This window comes from Bicyclus anynana, chromosome 2, assembly GCF_947172395.1.
Source record: "Bicyclus anynana chromosome 2, ilBicAnyn1.1, whole genome shotgun sequence".
Classification (NCBI taxonomy): Eukaryota; Metazoa; Arthropoda; class Insecta; order Lepidoptera; family Nymphalidae; genus Bicyclus; species Bicyclus anynana.
In genome coordinates this window covers 12,035,593-12,059,801 of record NC_069084.1, presented here as the reverse complement: position 1 = coordinate 12,059,801, position 24,209 = coordinate 12,035,593, and the positions used below count along the sequence as shown (strand labels likewise).

The window sequence follows — 24,209 nt, the reverse complement described above, 5'->3', positions numbered from 1 at the left end:
TAACAAAGATATTAGTAATTTTGTTTGAATGCGCATACAAATCTAACGATCATTACATTGCCTATGACGTCATTTTTTCGAGCCATTTTGTATGGGGCGTTTTTCAGGGATCCGCGGCAGCGCCGCAAATCTGACTCTTTAAATCCCTGTATCTCCGAAAGTAATGATCGCAGATACCCTGTTCCTTTTACAAAATTGCTTTACTATTAGTATACTCTTAATTTATATACAATTTAAAAAACTGTCATCATCCCTATTGGACATGTTTGCGCTCAGCGGAATAGCTGCTAAATTCGGCTCACTTTTTGCGGTGATTTTGTATGCACATAACATGTCTATCGTATGAAATGTCGTGGCGATGAACAATTAGGTTAAGCCCGTTAAACAGAGACCAAATATTTTATCGACAATTCGTTACCTACTAACTGTAAAACTGTTGTGAAGGATACCTAAAGTGGAACAAATTTTAGACATCTGTTTAAACATTGCCCAATTTTTATTTCTAGTGTGTTTAAATATTATTGTTATTCATTCTAGAAACAATTGATATTGTTGTAACCGTAACAAATCGCATTCCTTTACAATTACATAATATAATACGCCAAAATGAAATGGGGATGATGACTATGTTTGAATATATTGATTTTTATGATACATTCGGGTAAATGGGGTCAATGTTAACTAATTTATACATAAAAAGCAAAGATTGCCTGGATATTTGCAAAATAAATAAGATTATAAAATTTCGAAATCTATTAATTTTTTTTTATCGTAATTAGATGAAAATTCATACAGTTTAAGCTTCCTCGCGTTAAATGTGACATTTTTTAATGAATGAACTATAAGCATAAACGCACAAATAACAAAGATATTAGTAATTTTGTTTGAACGCCCATACAAACCTAACGGTCAGCGAGCCAACGACGTCACTAAATCGTGCCATTTTGTATAGGGCGTTTTTCAGGGATCCTCCGCAGCGCCGCAAATCTGACTCTTTAAATCCCTGTAGCTCCGAAAGTAATAATCGCAGACACCCTTTTACTGTTACAAAATTGCTTTGCTATTAGTATACTCTTAATTTACATACAATTTAAAAAACTGTCATCATCCCTATTATACTAGGTATAATGAATACCTATTTTTGTACAGACACACTATATCCTGTACGCTACCTGATTTTGCTGTATTTATTTAGTTTTTTTGTGTGATGTGTGTTTTCTTCTATCTTTCTGTTAATGTAAGTAGATAAGTACCTACATACGAACGTTTTTGTTATGTAACATATGGCCCACCAGCGGAACTATTCGGTAAATAGGTCGGTTTTAGACAATAGCACATAACAAACAATGCAAGTTTCATATCAATATTGTCAAAGAATATGAATAAGTAACAGAACAATTTACGTAAATCCCCTTTATTTTTAATTGTTTTTAATCTTTAAATATCTTAATAAACAATTTATAAATAGTCTTACAGTGGCAGAATTATAGTTTGTTAATCAAAGTATTTTAGTGTGGACTTTCATCCTCCTCCTCGTCCAGAAAAAAAAGAAAAAAAATCCTATGGGCCTATGTACTTATTCTTAAATGAACTATTATAGTATTAACAAAACAAAGACTCGCAAATTCGGAAATTACTTAAACTTTCGTTTTTTTTACTCGTTTTTTTTTCTCGATCGTCTCTGGTTCCCACCTAGACGGGATGCTTAAGCAATTGCTTTAATAGCAACTTAAAGACTAATCCAAGACTGGGTAGGGTAGAGTCCAATTTCAGCCAGAGTTAACCAGCCCCTATCGCTGACTTCAACGAGTTTTTAGAGTTTCCAATTTTACAGTTATGAGGGTAACCTACTACCGTCATTTCTTCTTTAATTACCTTGAAATAGCTACCACTTAATCTATACCTATGCCTCAAATTTGTACCAGTCTTAGTAGTATAAAGAATGCTCTAAAGTGCTAGGACCGAACGTCTACAATCGTGTGTGGAAAAATTGACTGCCGTCGAATAAATCACGTTAAGAATGCCAAGGTCGCCTCGTCACTTGGATGTAAACACAGTTATCAGTGTTTATCAACGATCTCTATGTACCTCACTCAGTTATCAACATTTAGGGAATTATTACCTATCTAATGAGAACGTAAGCTTATCTGCTTAACGAAATTAGTCTATGTATGTCATTGAATTGGTTGTTTTGCATCCATTCTTTCGTACTGCAAAAGATAATCTATACTAATATTATAAATGCGAAAGTAAGTCTATCTGTCAGTCCATTTTGCTGTTACACTGCTAAACCACTTTATAGAGATAAAGTGAACCTTGGAGAAGAACATAGGCTACATTTTTCCCGGAATTATCCACGGATTAAATAAAAAAATACGCGAACTACTGGTCCGATTTGAAAAATTCTTTCAGTGTTAGATAGTCCATTTATCAAGGAAGGCTATAGGCTTTATTTTATCCCCGTATTCCTACGGGAACGGGAACCATGCGGGTGAAACTGCGCGGCGTCAGCTAGAAGCTCATAAAACCTCATCTCAATATTGTATAACGTTCATTCCTATATCGAATTTTCATTGCATTGCATTGATTCAAGCGATAATAAATATAATTTACTTAAATAACATCTGATGGGCCATCTGTTTCCGTCAAATATTATTAAAAATATTTATATATTTGGCAAACATTGCAACATTTTTTTTAAGTGTTACTCTAATAAATATGTCGGCATTTTGATACCAACCAGTCTAGCAATTAATCTTGAGGACAGTTCTTCGAAGCTAAAAGATGTGACCTAGATAACGAATAATGGGAAACACCGGCCTTATTAAAAACTATATCTATTAATTTTGTTTATTAAGAGCTTATGACCTTGTTATTGTGAAATACTCATACATACATCTGCTCTAACTTAACCTACTTTTAAATACGTAAAATTATTATGTTTTTAAAATAATACTTGGTGTCTCATGCTACTTTAGAGTCCGTACAATACCAAAAAATATCCGATAGATGCAAAAGTCCGTCTAAAATCCAAAAGAGATATATGTATACGACTCTCAAATGTATGATATATATATATTCCTTCTGAGAATATAAACATGACCAAATATTGCAGAGCATGGGAAAATAATCTATCTGCAACTTTTTGAAGACCATTAGGGTAACGGAATCTATAGGTACGCGTATGAAACCCGGGGACATCTGCTAGTTATCAATTAAAACAAAATACAGTCAAGTCAGTCATCATTTTATAATTACCAGCCTCCCTCCTTGTTGAAGAGGTTATATGGAACTATGACCCACCACGCTGCTGCAACGCGGGTTGATGGGCCGGGTGATAATGTCAAATTCTATAACCAGATGTTAATGATGATGACCGGCATTGGCCTATCTCTTCAACACCACTAACTTCCCAACTTCGGACTGAAAATTTAAATTGAAAATTTCTTGGTAAAAAGAAAATCATAGTGTCTTAAACTAAAGCCAACCAATGGTCCAACGAGGCAGTTTAACAGCCAGTACGGTTATGTATTTTGTAAAACGATTCATGGCCGTGGTTTGCGCTTAGCTTTCATGTCGAAATAATGAAACTGTCGTAAATCAGTATTCTACTAAACGTCATTTATGAATTTATTGCAGCACGGGTTCCCTCCACGTACAATCAATATAACATTTATTGTTATAGACATAAGGTTCAAGATATATCAGAGTTTAAGGTACCGTTGTGGTAATTCAAAGCTCTTTGTTTCGGTGTCCAATGTCGCCAGGGTTTGAGTTTCAATCAAAACGTGAAGCGTGAATTAAACAGTGGTGATAAAATACGATATTTTGGCACGGTGGTAAAATCTTTTCGACGCAGTGGTCTCAGACCAATTATAGAAGGACCTGTATCGCATTCATAGTCACAAACAAAATTGTCTGTCATTTTCTGAGCAAAATGAGCTTAGATTTGGTATATATCTTATACTAAACTAGAAGTTTTTGACCGTTTTTTACACCATTTAACTGCACAAAAAGGTATTTTTAGGAGCTCTTTAACCGACGAACACGATTACAACTATTTAACATCGATTCTATAGAGACAGCTTTTATAATCGCATTAGATCATTGATCATATACTTTGACGGAAAAGTAACACCTAGCGAGGCAGGTCCTATACAATAGTTGGTCTGAGCGCAGTGGTATGCGCGGTGCTTACTGGACGGAGGTGGTAGGTGGGCCGATTAAGGTTTTCTTAATTGGTCCAGGTCTGGCAGGTGGGAGGCAAAGACGTACCGCCAAGCGATTTACCTACGATTTAGGAATAGAAACCGAAAGTGATGTGGATTTTCATACTCCTCCTAACACAGTCTTACCGACTAATTGAGAATATTGGTCAACTGAACCTCCGTCTCATAAATCCACCGCGCACACCACTGCGCCACGGAGGCCATCTAGAGGAGGAAATCTAGTTAATATTTACTTTATTTATTCGAATTTCTTTTAGAAATCAATATAAATTCAAACCTAATTCATCATCTCCATTCCAGGCATGTGGCCGGACCCTAAACACTAGACATAAAGACTCAACCGTTGCACACGGACTTGAGTCTTGAACCCTCGTAAATGTTAGTGAGTGAGGTGAGCGACCTAAGTCACTCACCATGCATTCTGTACGATGTACAGTGAGCACTAGTCTCTTTTGTCACGTCGCGGTTGAATGTCTCAGCGTCTCAAAGCCAATATAAGGCTACTCGCACACGAAGCTATGCACCAAATCTGATTATGTATTTGAAGATGGCTTAGTTTACAAGAAGTAAACACATACGAAAAGTCAAATGTATTTGATTGTAGTGACTCTAAGCGAAGGCTGAATGTGCTAACAAGCGCTAGCAACAAACTCAGCTGCTGTAGGACTCAGAAATCAGAAAAAATAACGATAATCTGAGTTGCAGAGTAATCATACACGATAACTTAGTAGATAGTAGATAAGAAGTGACTATTCGTACAGCAACCCAACGATATTTTAAACTAGAGACAGGGTACTAGCGCATCAAAACTGAGGCAGACAAATGTGCATAATTGTCTTAATCCCATTTGTCAACGAAAGTTATTTAAACAAATAATACTAAATATGCATTGTCTACAATGTCGTGTTGTGTTCAGGAAGTGTAAAAACTATAAACATCTAAATATACAACTTAAATAAATACAAAAATTGTGCATATGTGCGCTCCTTGGAGTAGCTAAAGTCGGATCACTCTTTGCGGTGGTTTTATAGGCTCGTAACATATCAATACCACTACTTACTATAAAATATCGTTGCAACAACCGTACGAATAAATTAATTTTATTCACACTACTATTTAATAAATTGTATATTCTTATTAGTCTAACTATTAATTAGACCGGACTTCTAGCATTATTTTATTTTTCCGGTTACCGGAGTTCAAGGGTGTGATTCCGCTATATTATACTTGTCGATGTATTCGCCTATAACAAGTTTTATTACAATTTGAACTTGATATCTATGGGATGCCAAAAATAAAACAACGAAGTTACCGTGGAAATGAGCGATGTAATATCGCTGTAACTTTACAGAATGCAGTAGACTGAGTCGTTGTTGGAGTAATTGATGCAACTTGAGTGCCTAATGTTTTGAATTGTACACCGAGATATTATAATTACCCTGATCATTATCATTAACATCTGATATCGATCGTTACAGAGTTTAACATAATCACCCTAAGTCCAACGTAATATTATTTATGTCTCCTACGGGAACTTAATGTGTTAACGAAATAATTAAAATGACAAATTGCTCTGTGAATTAGACCATTGCGTATTAGATTATTACTTAGATACGCATCTGTGATCTGGGCTTGTCACATGTTAGTAGTGAATAAAAAATACATATATTTTGCGATATAGAAATTTATAACCTATATGAACCTACTTGAATGATTTAAGACTACCTTTCGGGGAAACATTTTTATAGTAATAACTAGCTGACGCCGCGCGGTTTCACTCGCTTGGTTCCCGTTCCCGTAGGATTACGGGGATAATATATAGCCTATAGCCTTCCTCGATAAATGGGCTATCTAAGACTGAAAGAATTTTTCAAATCGGACCAGTAGTTCCTGAGATTAGCGAGTTCAATCAAATAAACAAACAAACTCTTCAGCTTTATAATATTAGTATAGAACTTAGAAGTAATAATTTTGCGGACCAAACAGATGGTTCATCTAATGGTAAGTAAAGTGAAGTTTCCCCAAGCTTCGGTTTCGGAGAGTTTGTTAACCCTTAAATGTAGTTCTGAAAAATAATCACACTTCTATCACAGTCGTGGGTTCACAGGACCTACCTAGTTTTGATATTGAATAAAATAAAAATACATTTTAATGTTTGAGATTTTATTTTTACTAAACTTTACATTGGAATGTTGACAATCGTTGTATTAAATAAAATCAATAATAGAAACTGTTATTCTTATCTATAATGACATTTCTTAAGCTGTTCTAGTCATTGTCATAAACACGTTTCGATAATCGTTACAGATTTAAAATTATCATGCTAAGTCCCAAAGTGCTGGAATGGCGACCCCGCACTAGAAAGCGAAGTGTTGGTCGACCCCCCACCAGGTGGACTGATGACATCAAGCGAGTCGCAGGGATTCGCTGGATGCAGGTCGCTCAGTATCGTGATGTTTGGAAGTCCCTACAAAAGGCCTATGTCCTGCAGTGGACGTCCATCGACTGATATGATGATGATGATGAAGTCTGCCAACCCGCAATGAAACAGCCTTATGGACCTTCAAATTCCCTCTCCTATAAGAAAGGTGGCCTGGCCTCAGTGGCGTGCACTTCATAGATGCAAAAATGCGCTGCCTACCCTAAAGATTCAATACAAACCTATGTTGGACTTAGGTCACATATACTTAATACCAACCTATGTTCGACTCAACATAGTTGGACAAGGCTTTCCAATTTTTAATTATAGTGCATACCCTAGTTTAAAACCTTGTGTACGCCACTGGCCTGAAGTGGGCCATTAAAATAGATTAATGTGAATGTTGATTGCCAAAGAAAGAAAATGGTCGCGAGTGATCCGCCTGCGCGCGATTCTCTACCCGTCGACCGATGTCTTTGACCAACCTTGACATACTTGACCTTGTTACGGAAAAAAATCAAGCTCATATCAGTCTAAAAGGTCAAAGGACTCTATGGATTTGGATTTTATCGAATAGTATAACTCCCCAGCTTTCAATGGCGGAAACATCGATCGTAGATCTTTAGATGGGCCTCAAAGCGTCGCGGAATTGTCATTGGTTTCGCACATTGAGTACGTCATCACTCGTAACACATTTATATTTAATCATGTTGTGGTTTGTGTTTTTACACTTCCAAAATTAACACGAAGGCATAGTTAAGGAATTAAAATGAAAATAATATTTTTTTAAGTCCACGTCCATCCACAGCATGCGCTTGTTATGTACTAAGATAAGATGTGTGTGCACGTCTTTGGGTAATGACATAAAATTGTGCGTTCTTTAGTATGGAGGGCCCCATCTAAAGATTTATATCGATGGGCGGAAAGATATAATCCAGTAGTTTCGGAGCCTATTCGTAACAAACAGACAATTAAATCTCATCTCCTTATTAACTTTATTTCATTACTAGCAGGTTTTACACGTGTAGTTTCCATTCTCATGAGTATACTGGTTAAAATATAGCATTTGTTACTGGATTGGGAGCGTCAGAAGTGTTTTTAGATCTTTTTTGCGTAGTAAGCTAATAAAAGAAGTTAATAAACGTTTCCCTATGTTTCAAAAAAGGTTTTGAAACATGGGGAAGCGTTTAATTTTTCTAATACTTTAATTAATACCTAATATTTTATTGAAGAGCCGTGATAGCCCAGTGGATTTGACCTCTGCCTCCGATTCCGGTGGGTGTGGGTTCGAATCCGGTCCGGAGCATGCACCTCCAACTTTTCAGTTGTGTGCATTTTAAGGAATTAAATATCACGTGTCTCAAACGGTGAAGGAAAATATCGTGAGGAAACCTGCATACCAGAGAATTATCTTAATTCTCTGCGTGTGTGAAGTCTGCCAATCCGCATTGGGCCAGCGTGGTGGACTATTGGCCTTACCCCTCTCATTCTGAGAGGAGACTCGAGGTCAGCAGTGAGCCGAATATGGGTTGATGACGATTTTATTGAACCTGCAGTTGTCTGAGTAAATATATTGTTGTTTCAGAGTGCAGCCGGTGTTATTCTGCGGCCTACTGGTAGTGGTGGCAGCTTACGACCGACCCGGCCTGCCGCCAGGGCCCTACTGCGGACTCGGAGACAGATGTTGCAAAGGCCGACAAGACCATTGCTCCGCTAAAATAAAAGGTAAATAATGATTTTAAACTTATTTCGTGGTTGTTCATTATGAATATTATTTAAACGGGTACATACCACGATAAAACGACGAGATTTTTAATGTCGATATTTCGACCCAGTTGCATGGATCGTGGTCACGACGGGACTGATGTTGCGAGATGTGACCACGATCCATGCAACTGGGTCGAAATATCGACATTAAAAATCTCGTCGTTTTATCGTGGTATGTACTCATTTAAATAATATTCATAAAAGGTAAATATTTTCATTCTATGACAAGCTAAGCTTGAGCCCTTGACTACGAGCTCACCTGCAGGGTTACTATGTAACTCGGTGTAATATTCAAGTCATTACAGTAACTACATCGTTTTTCATCGTATTTTCGTTTTTGCAATCATCTAACATTGTGTTTTTAACGAAATGACACAATAATCGTCATTTTACGTAAAGTAACATTATTCTTGTAGTGGTAGTAGCAAGTAGTAACGTTATTTTAACGAAAAACTGTTATTTACGTTATTTTATTGAAAGATTCATGTTAGACTATTTTTAAAACATCATTGCCACTTGATGTAAAATGGCGGAGTCAAAGTAATTTCGCAGAAATAACTATATTAGATGATCACAAAAACGAAAATACGACAAAAACTTACATAATAAGGCAGCTGATTTCAATTGATGATGCAATCTAAAATGGTAGCGGGCTAACTTGTAAGGAGGAGGATGAAAATCCACACCCCTTTCGGTTTCTACACGACATCGTACCGGAACGTACGTCTTTGTCGCTAGGGTGGTAACTAGCCACGGCTATAGCCAATTACGCCCCAAGCAAGTATTGTCATAAAATTGTCATTAACTACCAAAGCAAAGCAAAAATTTACAACAACCTACGACACCATATACGAAATGGGAAAAAAGATAATGCATTTATAAAGATATTAAGGGACTTTCTAATCGAAAAGTGCTACTACGCGGTAAATGACTACATGCATGATAAAGAAAAATCATAATAAAAACGATCTCCCTATCTATCACTTACTCGACAACCAAGGCTACGCCCAAACTGGGCATTGCTATTCTTATAAGGTCCATAGCTTGCATTATATAATAAAAGTGTGACTAGTATAAATTTTATATTATATAATATAAAATATATGGTAATATATAAACATATTGGTCGTTAACTATGGGCCTCTTAAGAAGGCTCAGAGTCACACAGCGGGCGATGGAACGAGCTATGTTAGGAGTATCTCTGCGTGATCGAAGCAGAAATGAGGAGATCCGCAGAAGAACCAAAGTCACCGACATAGCTCAACGAGTTGCGAAGCTGAAGTGGCAATGGGCGGGGCACATAGTTCGAAGAGCCGATGGACGTTGGGGTCCCAAAGTGCTGGAATGGCGACCCCGCACTAGTGCAGGCGGCTCAGTATCGTGATGTTTGGAAGTCCCTACAAAAGGCCTATGTCCTGCAGTGGACGTCGGCTGATATGATGATGATGATGATATGGTATTGATAATAAATGAAATTAATGAAGCTTTCTATTGTTTTAGACACAATTTGCTACTGTGATGAATTTTGTGACCGTGACAGTCAGAGGGATGACTGCTGTCCGGACTACAACCAGGTGTGCCGGGGGGAGCTGCCTCCCCCGCCGATCATCGCCTGCACTGAAGGCAATAGAAACTATCAAGAAGGTGAAAAGATTAAAAGGGATTGCAACGAGTGGTAAGTGAACGGTATCTTGTGTATGTCCAGTAGCGTAGCTATATCATTTAACTATCTGACACCGCGCGGTTTTACCCGCGTGGTTCCCGTTCCCGTAGGAATACGGGGATAATATAATATGCTATCTAACATTGAAAGAATTTTTAATTTCGGACCAGTAGTTCCTGAGATTAGCGCGTAAACAAACAAACTCTTCAGTTTTATAATATTAGTAAAGATTATTCATTGGATGGGACCAATGATATTTTAAAAAAGGTAGATATGTTATTAGCACGCCAAAAGTGAGGTGTCGAATACAATACAAGTAGCCCGTCCAGCCTTTAGTGGATAAACGCCCGTTGTGTAGCTGGCTGATAATGATGAAAATCAAATTTTCGTCTTAAACAATCCTAAGATATTAAAAGTAGCAACATTACTTACATACCTCCTCAGATAAATATAGTAAAATATAATTGGGTGAATGAACTTTTAATAAAAAAACACTATATACCTACACTTCTCTATCAAACAGTGATTTACAAAACATACCAAATAGCTTGATACTTATTGGTATTGGTGCTCTAAATGAAGGCCAATTGTTGAAACTATCGCAATTATTCGTATCTATACGCTGTTACCATGGACGCGATGAGATAGTGCGTTGTCTAAATAGTCTAATAATACGCCCGATTTAAATATGAAATTAATTTACTAAGGAATAGAGTGTAGAAAGAAACTTTCAACAGATAATCTCTCATATCAGATCATCTCAAAGTATCTATAGATTATATATATTGTTAGTATACGTCGTGTTAAGTAACATATTGTAATATGTTAGGTAATATGTAAAATTTCAAGATAAAGTTAAGAAACCAACGGAAACTAGTGGGTGACTGTTTTGCGTTGGTTTGACTGCTCAATAAAATTATATTAATATGTAGCACTAGCGGACCCGGTCAAGCTTCGCTTTGACTTACATGCACTTCTTCTCTATCCCTACCCTACCCCTGAATTCATTTGTTACAAAAAATGTGATAAATAAAGAACCGCTCGACCGATTTTATGCCAACTTCACATAAACCATCTACTAAATAGTCCGAACAAAGCCTAAACATTTGGTTTGGATAGGTGAGCCCGTTCTTGAGTTATAAAATTACAACGAAAAGTGGCATTGATTGATTGATTGATTGAGCGTTTTGTTTCAAATCCATTAAAAATAGCAATTACGAACCTCTAGAAGTCATCTTGTTTTAAAATACGCTGACATTCGTCAGACATGGCGATGCGCCAGTGGATCAGATTGAATACCTGGGTCACAGCTAAATTTAGCTGACCCACCGACTCGCACCTTGACGCCTTTCACAACACAAAAGGGCGAGGAATATGGGTCATATATGGATCATAACATAATCAAAAGCGATAGAAATGAGCAAGGGATATGGGTCATAAACGAAAGGCTCATTATCGTGATGATTGGAAGTCCCAACAAAAGGCCTATATTCTGCAGTGGACGTCCGTCGTCTGATATGATGATGATGATGATAACCAAGAGCAATAGAAATAGGCGAGGAATATGGGTAATATATGGATCATAATATAATATAACTTTAATATAATTATTATTATCTGATCTGATAATATAGCTATAGAAATAATAATATATAAATTGCAATACATCGAAACCCACTAGAAATAATATGTCATTTACTCGTATAATATTTTATCCGAACCAACAAGTAGAAGGAACGCCCTGAAATTTGGGAGTTTACGAAGTTATATAACAAAACGACAACCTGAAATTAATTGATTAAATGAATAAACAGGCTTTTGTATGTGTGGCTATAGAGAATGAATTCACTTGCGGCAGCCTGTGATCAATTTAAGTAGTCTATACATTATTCAGAGAGAGGGCGCTGCAGCGGACAGTGACACATCGGCTCCGCGCAAAAACTTATTTAAAAATTAATAGAACGCATAATACTAGTTGTTAGTGTGATAAAAACTTAAATTATTGTATAACTTATGTTTGCAAATCAAAAGATTCAAGTGAATGTGAACATTTTCGTGTTTTGAATAACACCAAGTACGAGTGTAAAAAACATAAACAATCACATATTAAAACATCACATTAATACTTTAAAGTGCAATTATGGCTATATATAATCACTCAACTACGTGGAAAGTGCATAAATTTGAATTTATACGTGTACAAATACGATTACTATAACATATTAGTAAGTAAATCGAAAATTGTTGAAATAAATGTTGAGGGTGTGCATAAAAAACTGTTTCGCTAATTGACATTTGACAGTGACTCGCATCGCATTTACGCTTCCTAAATTTCGTTACTTGATAAACACGAAGAGTTGGCCTAGCGGTTTGATCACCGGTGTACATATCGCGAAGCTATAAATCTGGCACCTGGTTCGAGACCTCGGCTCAGAAGTTTTTTATATTTTTAATTTAGAAATTTCAAGTCAGAGAATGTAACAGAAGAAAGCAATATTGTAAAATAATTGAATAATTATTTATTTTTTAATTAAATTAGTAAAACTAAAAAATCAGGAATATTTTTTGTACACTTCTCGATAACATTATATAATAACACAAGATAACACAAATATTTGCAACCATGGAGGAGATAGCACGACTTCTTAAGTTAATTCAAAACGATATAAATGAAACAAAAGATGGTGTGACAAATAGCGAAGCGAACATTTTAAGAAAAATGGATGAAAAATTCGACGGCATACAAGTGAAATTACAGGAACTCGATGACAGGGTTCAATTACAAGAAAACCGATTAAACCTACTGGAAAAACATATTAGAAGCAGAAATATTATAATTTTTGGTGTGGAAGAAACAGAGAGAGGCTATGAGGAGTTAGTTAAAATAGTACTAGATATTTTTAACTCTAAGATGAAAATAAATTGCACAGCGTTTGAGATAGAATATACGAGAAGAAAAGGCAAGAAATGTTCGAAAACCAGACCAATTATGGTTACTCTTACCACACTTGGTAGAAAAATCAAAATATTACAAAACAAAAAGTTGCTCGAGAACTCCGGTTATTATATAAAAGAAGATTATCCACCTACAGTTCTGGAGAAAAGAAAAGAATTACAAGAAAAGGCTAAAGAAGAGAGAGCGAAAGGAAACAGAGTATATATAAAGTACGATAAATTAATTATACTTCAACAGAACGACAAACGCGAACAACCAAAATCACGCAATAAACGTAACCTATCAACTACACCACCTAGTAGGCAAATCAAACCTAACACAAGAAAAAAGGAGGAAATGAATTTAGTACACTTAGAAAAGAAAAATACCCTACAATCTTACTGGACTCCCAAACAATCTCCAAATGATACGAACAACGACGTTTTCTTTTCTCCAGAGCCCCATAGCAGCGTTCACACTACAACTAAGAAAAATATCAACTAATAGGAACCCACTCCCTCCTCCAACACGGTTGGTCACCGGGGAGGAGTACGACCAAAACCCTCCAGCTATACAAAAAAAAAAAAAATATATATATATATATATAAAAATATAAAACAAAAAATATATAAATAAACGAAACTCGTCTTATGTATTTTATGTTATATTTCATGTTGCTACCATGTGAAAGAAGTATGAGTATGTCATATACTTAAGCTCTTGTAAATGTTAAAAAAGCATATTTGGTTCTAAATAATAATTACTTATTTATCTATTTTATTTTATTATTTTACTTAAAACATAATTTTCTTTATTTGGGTAAAAATTCGAGCACGCCGTCTTTCATTTGATACATATAATTAAACGAATCAACTTATAATATTACTTGCGTATTATGGATGGAAAACCTACATAATTAACGAATTATTTTTCTACATATAAAAGAATAAATAAAATGTATCAGCTGGAGGAGGCCTATACCCATTGAGGGATTCTTAACATAAATATTAAGTACTATACTAACATACGTAACAATTATAACCTTCTAACACTTATTTCAGAACAAACAATTTTAAAAAAAATCTACACGCAATTTTGTTAAATATTAATAAACTAATACACTAACACAAATAGTATAGGATAAATTAAACTTAAAATAACTATGTAATTTATTGTTAAGAAGTAATAAAGGCTTTGATTGATTGATTGATACATTATTCAACACAACACCACCTACTATTTGAAATATGTAAACAAACAACAAATACCCGGAAGATTTTGTCAATTATGTTAATACTCAAGTAGCTATTGAAACGAGTACGGCTATCATATTAACTCGAGTAGAATTTTAAGTCTTAGTTACAAGGTCTCAAATGGCGATGAGTACTGGGATTCGAATGGCCACCGTGAAGATACTCAACAGTTGCTCATCTAGTATGGTGCACTTAGTTGGCTATACCACATTTGTTGAACGAGTCTCGTAAGAAGGCATAGAAATACAGAATCACCAGCAGTCGATGAAGCAAGCAATTGATTCTGCATGATTGAATCAGAAATTAGGAGATCCATAGGAGAACTAAAGCTACCAACATTGTTCAACGCTGAAGTGACAATAGGCGGAACACAGTTCAATGGCCCGCTGAAAGCAGACGTTGGGAATCCAAGGTGGCGTGGCAACCTTGCGACGGAAAGCGCATTGTTGGTCGACCTCCTGTTAGGTGAGCTGACGACATAAAACTGGCAGCAAACGCTGGATGTAGGTACCTCAAAACCGAAAAAAAAGAGTCCCATGTCCAACAGTGGACGTCTGTTGAAACGAATGATTAAAAAGGATAAGCGAATGTATGTTACCAACCGAAGAGCTTCCCCTATTTTGTTGGTTTTGAGTGTGAGTCAAAGGAAGGAGTCAAAGTACTGAGCGAGCGAATATTTGTGCGTGTAGACTTGTTATATCTACTGTGGTGTAGATGAGCTGTGGGCAGACAGAGCAAAATCGTGGCAGTTCGGAGAGCGTAGTGTGGCTACGGCATAAGAAAAGCAAACGCAAAATACTTAAGAAGAGTTCTAAAAATGACAATTACACAGGGACCAAAAACACCCTGTAACCCAGTCTTGGACAGCGTGCAATTGGACTGCATCATCAATTAGATCAAGTCATGTTGACACCGTGGCCGAGCGAAAACATGTCAAGTCCAATAAAAAGTTAATGGTCTGTTCAGGTTAAAGTGTGACCTCGTGTCGCATGTCTTCGTCAGATTAGTGTGTCCTTAATCGGTAGATCGCGTGTGGATGTCGTCATCTCCGAAATCGAAAATGATCGAACTATTGCGTTGCGATCAAGTTGACAATAAATAAAACTAAATAGAACCACTTGATCTCTTGACTTTTCGCTGAATTTATTTGTACTGTACGGAGGTTATAACTTGAAAATGTACCGCGATGTTAATTTGCATTTATTGTACAGTGATAACCGCGACTTCGTCCAAATAATTGCTTTACTATCCTTCGGGAAAATTTTCGTTTTTCGATTATTTCATCATATATCTCTGTGCAGATTTCCATCAAAATTCGTTCATTACTTTTTGCATGATTGAGTTATTTGTAGGATATTTTACCCGCTTCTCCTTAAGTGGAATTTAAGATCATTGCTGCTTTGCACAGGAATTTTATTAAGTACGTTAAGACAACATCGATTGATGATGTTGATACATATTTTATTTTGATTGATTCCGAAAATATAATTTCAATGGAGAAAAATCACCGAACAAAAGTTCTTTTATCATCAACAAACATATTTCTATGTTTATTTTTTACACCTTACTCGCATTCCTTTTTACTGCCTATTTTTTTCTATAAGATGTGGGTTCAATTTTCAAGCAGAAAGAAATAACTGAAATTAAAATTCGTTTTATTTGTGTTTTATATGAGAAGCTTTTTCTCCTCAACTTCCCATAAAAAATTCTGCTTTAAAGCTTTTGGGGCGAAAGGGAATGAATGACTGACAATAATTTGTATTAACGGTTTAATAATTTGTATTAACGGGGATTGTAATAACGGTTGTTAATAAACTGTTTACAAATAATAATCAGCCTAGGCATTCTGTAAAGTTCGCTGTGACATCGTTCGTTTTCATGGCAATTTCGCTGTTAGTGACATTTTAATTTTGGCATACTATTTACTTTAATTTATGAAGACATCAAGCGGGTTGCAGGGAGCCGCTGGATGCTGGCGGCTCGAGACCGTTTTGTTTGGAAATCCATGCAGGCCTATGTCCAGCAGTGGACGTCCATCGGCTGACAATGATGATGATGATGATACTATTTACATGAAGTTCGAATAAGACGTGTTACGGGTCAACAGTACATCGACGAGTGTAAAATAGCGTCATCGCACCCTAGCCCCTGAATTCTGTAAAGTTACCGCGCTGTAACATCGGTTGTTTTCATGGCAACTTCGTTGTTTAATTTATTAATTTACATTTTAATTTTGGTATAAACATAAAGTTAAAATTCGAAGAAAGTTGTTATTGACGAAGAGTTCGTCGACGAGTGTAAAATAGCGGAATCGCACTCCTGATGGAAATGTGTAGCAATGTTTTTAAGCAATTAAGCTATAAATAACATATGCGTAGAAAAGTTAGTGTAAGCAACTTACTCGGTGATAGATAAAAGGTGTATAAACTATTGAAAAATGTCTGCCTAAAGTCATTGCCTATCGTGAGACTTTTTAAAATTTTAATTTTATTACTAGTTTTCTAATAACAATTAACATAACTCGTATTTGATAAATGTGATGATATCATCTTTTTATTCGTTATTGTAACAAAAATGGACGTTTGATTTTGTTGGGATTACTTACTTTATTATTATTATTATTTGATAATTAACAGATTTTTTTTTCTTCTGTCAAACGTGGCTATGACCACCGAAAAAGACGTACCGCCAAGCTATTTAGCGTTCCGGTACGATGTCGTGTAGAAAGAAAAGGAGTGTAGATATCATCCTACTCCTAACAAGTTAGCCCGTTTCCATCTTAGATTGCATCATCACTTACCATCAGGTGAGATTGTTAATCGATTCTCTTTCTACGATCGCAAACGCTTCGAAAACGAAAATGTATGAGAATGACATTTGCTATCGACAGGTCACGTCATCAAGATCTGTCATTCCCATACATTTCTACTATTTGAAGCGTTTGGTATCTTAGAAAGAGAATCGACATGCCACTTGGCTACAGGGGCTGTAAAGTTACAGAGCTGTGACATCTTTCGTTTCAATGGCAATTTCATTGTTAGTGACATTTTTATAATGGCATCCCATTTACTTGACTTGATTTGACTACGAGACTTGGTCGCTAACTATGGGCCTCATAAGAAGGCTCAGAGTCACACGCCGGGCGATGGAACGAGCTATGTTAGGAGTACCTCTGCGTGATCGAATCAGAAATGAGGAGATCCGCAGAAGAACCAAAGTCACCGACATAGCTCAACGAGTTGCGAAGCTGACTGCTGAAGTGGCAATGGGCGGGGCTATAGTTCGAAGAGCCGATGGAAGTTGGGGTCCCAAAGTGCTGGAATGGCGACCCCGCACTAGTAAGCGCAGTGTTGACCGACCCCCCACCAGGTGGACTGACGACATCAAGCGAGTCGCAGGGATTGGCTGTATGCAGGTGGCTCAGTATCATGATGTTTGGAAGTCCCTACAAAAGGCCTATGTCCTGCTGTGGACGTCCATCGGCTGATATGATGATGATCCCATTTACATAAAGTTGGAATTCGAATACGATGTGTTAAAGGCCAAAAGTTCGTCGACGACTGCAAAATACCAGAATCGCACCCCTGAACTTCCGGTTGTGTTGATACCGATTTCGACTTCTCACAGAATACATATTGTACTTCGGTTTCGATAATTTTACATTGGAGCTTATAACGAAAATGGAAACGCGGTGATGCAGCCATCGTAAAGTGACATCAGCATGTCTCCAATAAAGGCGTTTAACGCGTGTGCGAGGCGTGATCATGCGGTCGTGGGATCGATTCCTGAGTCAGGCCTTTTTATGACGGCCTCCGTGGCGCAGTGGTATGCGTGGATTTACAAAACGGAGGTCCTGGGTTTGATCCCCGGCTGGGCAGATAGAGATTTTCTTAATTGGTCCAGGTCTGGCTGGTGGGAGGCTTCGGCCGTGGCTAGTTACCACCCTACTGACAAAAACCTACCGCCAAGTGATTTAGTGTTCCGGTACGATGTCGTGTAGAAACCGATAAGGGGTGTGGATTTTCATCCTCCTAACAAGTTAGCCCGCTTCCATCTTAGACTGCATCATCACTTACCATCAGGTGAGATTGTAGTCAAGGGTTAACTTGTAAAGAATAAAAAATAAAGCTAGACGAGATAGTGAGTTTCATTTCTTTTAAGAAAATTTCGTTAAAATAGGCTGATATAGTATAATAAAAGGTCGTTACTGATAATAATGAATGAAGGTAAGATGGACGACCTGTCTGGCGCAGTTGAGGATGTATATTGTAATTTGTATAATAGTCTTAGTCTCTTAGTTTTATATTAGTAAATACACAGATTAAGAATAATATTCAGATAGAGCACGCGCAATACGACGGTGTCGTAGCCGTTTCAAATTCAAAAACGAATACATTCTCGAGTCAGTACGATACGTACATATGTTTTCTGTGACGATACGAAGCGTCGCATCAGTAATTTTAATATTATTAAAAAAAACAAAGAAATAACATGGAGTATTTTTTTATTGGTAAATATTGATTATTGTATTAATTTACGTAATTGTTGTTAGTGTTAAATTTTGAAATACAAATTATGAAAAAAAATTTAAAAATTATGAAGAAAAAAAATCAATTGTATATGCGGATTTCAAGGAGAGTGACGTTAGGTTTTTATGGGTTTCATCGGCTTCACCACGCTGCTTATAAAGACTCATTCTGGATCATTGTTTATTCTGTGAGTTGATATTAATATTTAACGAGAAACAATATTTCAATGGCGGCTCATTCTACGAATTTGATACCAATGGTAATCTTGATACAGGAAGTCAAAAAAATAACTATACGATACTTAATGTTATCGCTCATGATAAAAGACAAGGTGGTATAGAGTAACCGACAGCCAACCGATACTTTTGATAACTACCTAGTGTATAAATCAAACATTGCTAGTGAAAATCTTTTTAGTATATACAATTACTAGCAGTTAATTTAGTTTTTCACAAATCCCTCGGAAACCATGGATTTTTCCGGGATAAAAAGTAGCCTATGTGTTAATCCAGGCTATAATATATCTTAATACCAAATTTCAGCTAATTCGGTTAAGTAGTCGAGGCGTAAAAGAGTTATTCATAATATTAAAATCATCAGTTTTCGCAAATCTCGGGAAACCATGGATTTTTCGGGATAAAAAGTAGCCTATGTGTTAATCCAGAGTAAAATCCATTTCCATTCCAAATTTAAGCCAAATCGCTTCAGTAGTAGCGGCGTTAAAGAGTAACAAACATCCAAACATACATCCAAACATCCATACAAACTTTCGCGTTTATAATATTAGTAGGATAATAGGATACATATAATGGCACTATAGGCAATAATATTGTAATTTATAAGGTCTTGTTAGGATACTGTAGTCCTCAAGGAACCCATAGCATATAGTCTCGCCATGTCCGTCTGTCTGTCCGTTTTAGTTTTTAACATTAGGTGTCTGAGATATATTTCAATTTTCACATCTTCAAGCAATGATGTTAAATACTGGTAGATGTGTTACTAGCGCATGAAAAATGAAGCGCTTAAAAGAAGAAAAATTATACACAACTCAATGATAGTTGTGGTCAACAACGAACGTTATTTAAACAAATAATACCTAAATATCGACTACAATGTCGAGTTGTGTGTTCAGGGAGTGTTTAGACGACATATTCATAGATGTACATAAAATGGAATTAAAGACAAAATTGTGCAGGTAAGCGCTCAGTATTGTAGCCTATTAATCGATTCACTTTTTACGGTGATTTGTAGGGACGTAACCGATCTATAATATAAAATTATCATTGTCTTCAAGTGACCAACATACGCACCACTATGACTTTGCCTTATTTGGTAGCTATTATATCTTGAGATACTTACATCAGATTGCAAAGCACTGTAGATTATATCAACTATAAAAATAGTTCACGTTTCCTAGTTGGAATCCCACTTGTTTCAATTAGTCATTTAATTGTTGTTAGGCAATCTTTATTGTCTGTGGTATTTGATATTAATCGTATTGTACTTCGAGTTATTACAAGTAGAAACGTAGTCAGCGTTTTGAAAATTGAAGTTTAGGATATGGGTGTTACGCGCTTTATTAAAATTCTTTGGAACCTTAACTTAACATAGATACCTACTTAATCAAAATTAAGGATCTTAGATGATACGTTCACATTTATTACAATCAGATGGATATTTTTTTCTCATTAAGTATAACTGTACTATTTATTTTGCGTTAGTTGTTGTTCTTCTTATTTGTTGCAATTACATTCGTATGCATTATGTTTTAGTTATATTATTGTTTTCTTAACTTGAAACATTAGTTCTAGCCGGAGTTGCACATAAATCTTTTTTATTATTTCCGGGCCCCAAACACATGGAACCAATGAAGGATTTATTACCATCCTCAGAGAAAAATATTCTCATATATTTTTCTCTATGTTTAAATGGCAGGAAGTGTTTAAGAGTGTGCAATATGTAATTTAATGGTTACAAATGGTTCTGGATCTCAGATTCTGGAAAAGTTAGGAGCCTGATGTTTGGGTAAATGATATTTCAAAGTGTTAGCTTCGTTATGACTATACAAAATACACAATTTGTAAAACTTTTCTCGATAGTTTATTTTTTTGAAAAATACATGTTTTGCTCACATTTTGCTTTCAATCTCAGAAAAAGCAAACTTATTTTCTTAAATTTTTGTTTTGTATAGAAAATTAGGTATATATCTTGAATATGGCCATTTTGTTTTTCGTTATGTTGTTTAATTTACATGCAATTAGGTAAAAATGGTTTTGGCGCTCACGTCATAAAAAATGCGTCGCGCGTCAATCGCTCCGTGCTTTTCATTCACGTGAAAGTCATAATTCGGCGTCTCGCTTGCTCTTCGAATTTTATTGATATCGTACCGACGCGCTGCGCGCTCTTAAATATTTGAGAAATTGACTTACTTAATTAATGACTATTTTAAACAAAACTATGTTACTTAATTAATGGTCTCTCAAGTTAGCTCTTGACTACAATCTGTGCTGATGGTAAGAGATGATTAAATGAACGACGAATTGTTTCTTCGCTCCAGCGAAACGTCATTTTATGGTTTTAGGAGCAACTAATGAATTCGACTAATCCGCCAAGTTCGGGCTTGTTTGCGGCCGGTGAACCAGTGAGCGTGGACGCGTGGTGGGGGGCGCTACTCGCCCGTTAAAATAGAGTAAATTGACTCGACTAAACTTATTTACTAACCTACTCGACTAAATTTTTGACACGTTTAGCATCTAAATTAACGCTACTCGACCAAATTTCTGAAGTAGTCCGAACAGTTCACAGTAGTCAGTCAAGTCTTTAGTGGTTCAAGGTTACGCTGCCTCATAAGCGATGATTGCGTTTCTATGCGTCACAATTCTACGGCACAATATTATTTAAACGTCGATTAATAACATTGCAGAGTAGAGCCAGAGTAAAGATTAGAGCTACTTCGTTTGCGAGGCTCTAGTTTTCAGTGGCGGACTTACAAATTTGCCGCCAGTCATTATCAACCCTTATTCGGCTCACTGCTGAGCTCGAGTCTCCTCATACAATTAGAGGGGTTAGGCCAATAGTCCACCACGCTGACCCAATGCGGATTGGCAGACTTCACACGCGGAGAATTGAGAAAATTCTCTGGTATGCAGGTTTCCTCACGATGTTTTCCTTCACCGTTTGAGACACGTGATATTTAGTTTCTTAAAATGCACAAAACTGAAAAGTTGGAGGTGCATGCCCCGGGCCGGATTCGAACCCACACCCTCCGGAATCGGAGGCAGAGGTCATATCCACTGGGCTATCACGGCTCTCAAAAACTCACATGCACTTTTTTTGTATACCTACTTATTATTCACCTAGATATCATGAATAAGTAAGTAGTGCATTTGGGAACGATATGTATTGTACATGTCTATTATTATAATAATAATATAGTCGATTGTATATGTATACAATATGTTATCGCCGCGTTGGCCGCTTTTAAATTTACATGTTTTTAATAAATAGTGTAGGAAATAATAGTCTGTGACGGATATGACGTCGCTCGATGTCGTGTTGGCTTCAGTTCAGTGTGCTCATGGCGTTCAAGCCGTCCACATCTCTTGTTGTGTAATTCTTTACGGGTTACTTAGGATAAGCGGGGAGAGTGACTTGAGTGGAAAATGGGAGTGTTTGTATACAGTCAAAGGTACCTTTAACCCTATACACATCGTTCACAAGTGCGTGACTCCACTCAAGGTCATTCTCTGGCATTCTAGGGTATTATTTTGGTTACAGTTTGATTTGTTAATTAAGTTGTTCTGACAAGTGTTGTGAATCATAACCTTTGTTCGACATTAGTTTTCTAGTAGTCCTATAATAAATATAATATAATTTATAAGAAATATGGGAGGAATGTTAAATGTTGAGGAATTAAAATTCCAAAGCAATTACCTATCTAACAGCTTAACGTTGGTATTTAAGATCAAGGAACAATGTGACTGCCAATACAAAACGATTTGCGTCTCGGATGTTAGATGTTACCGCTAATTGCGTAGCTATTTGATATTTAACCATCTATTAAGAACGTCAACACACTTTGGCGTTAAAATACCTACGTATCTACCTATTATAATAGAATTCATTGACACTTACGTCAGCCACACACGATCAAGTCTGCAGCGCGCTTAGGATGTCAAAGTAAAAATAGTAGGTACCCTTTTCTTCGTTTTCACATCTCTAAGCGCGCTGCAGGCTTGACGGTAAACTTCATCGAATGCAGCTGGCTTTAGTTACAGTGTAAGTAACTAAATACCCAATAATTCATTTATCAATAATTCAATACGTAATTATTATAGTTGTTTGTATAGTGAACTAAGAGAATGTGGTGTCCAGACCTTCCTTATTTTATAAAAACAAAAAGTTAACTCGTGCTCCTGCCATTATACTTACGGTAAACAACAGTGCAGCTTAGACCGTGGTGACAGCAGAGGTTATCTGTTTTTTTTCATAGACCACTTTCGAAATCAAGCGTGTTCCGGAAAACCCCCTGTAGCTACATTTCTACCATTTCCCAAAATTTTACAATATATGTGAAAATTATATCAGTTTTGCTGCGGCTGAGTACCAATCAAATTAATAACAAAATTATCAGTTTTAAAAAATAATTTAGAAATGATTGTTGAATTAATAAACTGATTGTCGGTCAATCAAAAACTGATTCCATCCAATTTTATTTTTGGAACATCTAGGTACCTTCTCACATCACTAGGAACCAATTTTAGTAGGTACTAAGTATTTCAAGGAACCTCGCTTAGGTATGAACGCCCACTTTCTGTGGTTAACCCTTGAGGATCTAATTCGACCACTTTGCAAATCAATGATCCTATACTATAAAATTTTATACCGTAGGAGGTTTTAACTCCTGGCATGGGGTAGCTTATAGTACCTTTTGTACTTTAATAAATTATTTAATTCATATACTAAGGTTTACATCATTATTTACACAACTAAACTTAAATCCTTATCAAAATAAATTACTTAATAATCAAGAGGATATTGTAGAGATACGATTTGCCTTTTCGGCGTTATCAACCCATATACGGATCACTGCTGAGCTAGAGTCTCCTCTCAGAATGAGAGGGGTTAGGCCAATAGTCCACCACGCTGTGGATGCGGATTGGCAGACTTCACACACGCAGAGAATGAATATAATTCTCTGGTATGCAGGTTTTATCACGATGTTTTTCTTCACAGTTTGAGACACGTGATATTTAATTTCTTAAAATACACACAACTGAAAAGTTGGGGGTGCATACCCCGGTTCGAACCCACACCCTCCGGAATCGGACGCAGAGGTCATATCCACTGGGCTATCACGAATCATTGATTCTACATTATAAAATTTTATAACGTAAGAGGTTTTAATTCCTGTC

General features: G+C 36.4%; 1 protein-coding gene across 1 annotated transcript in view; it reads left to right on the top strand.

Annotated features, from left to right (window-relative positions):
* The window catches only part of LOC112045274 (uncharacterized peptidase C1-like protein F26E4.3), a 53,499-nt gene that overhangs the window by 16,855 nt on the left and 12,435 nt on the right, over positions 1-24,209 (top strand). Inside the window, exons 2-3 of the mRNA XM_024081389.2 lie at positions 8,234-8,373; positions 9,916-10,090. Of these exons, the coding sequence (XP_023937157.1) occupies positions 8,234-8,373; positions 9,916-10,090 (315 nt within the window). The remainder of the gene's footprint in view (positions 1-8,233; positions 8,374-9,915; positions 10,091-24,209) is intronic.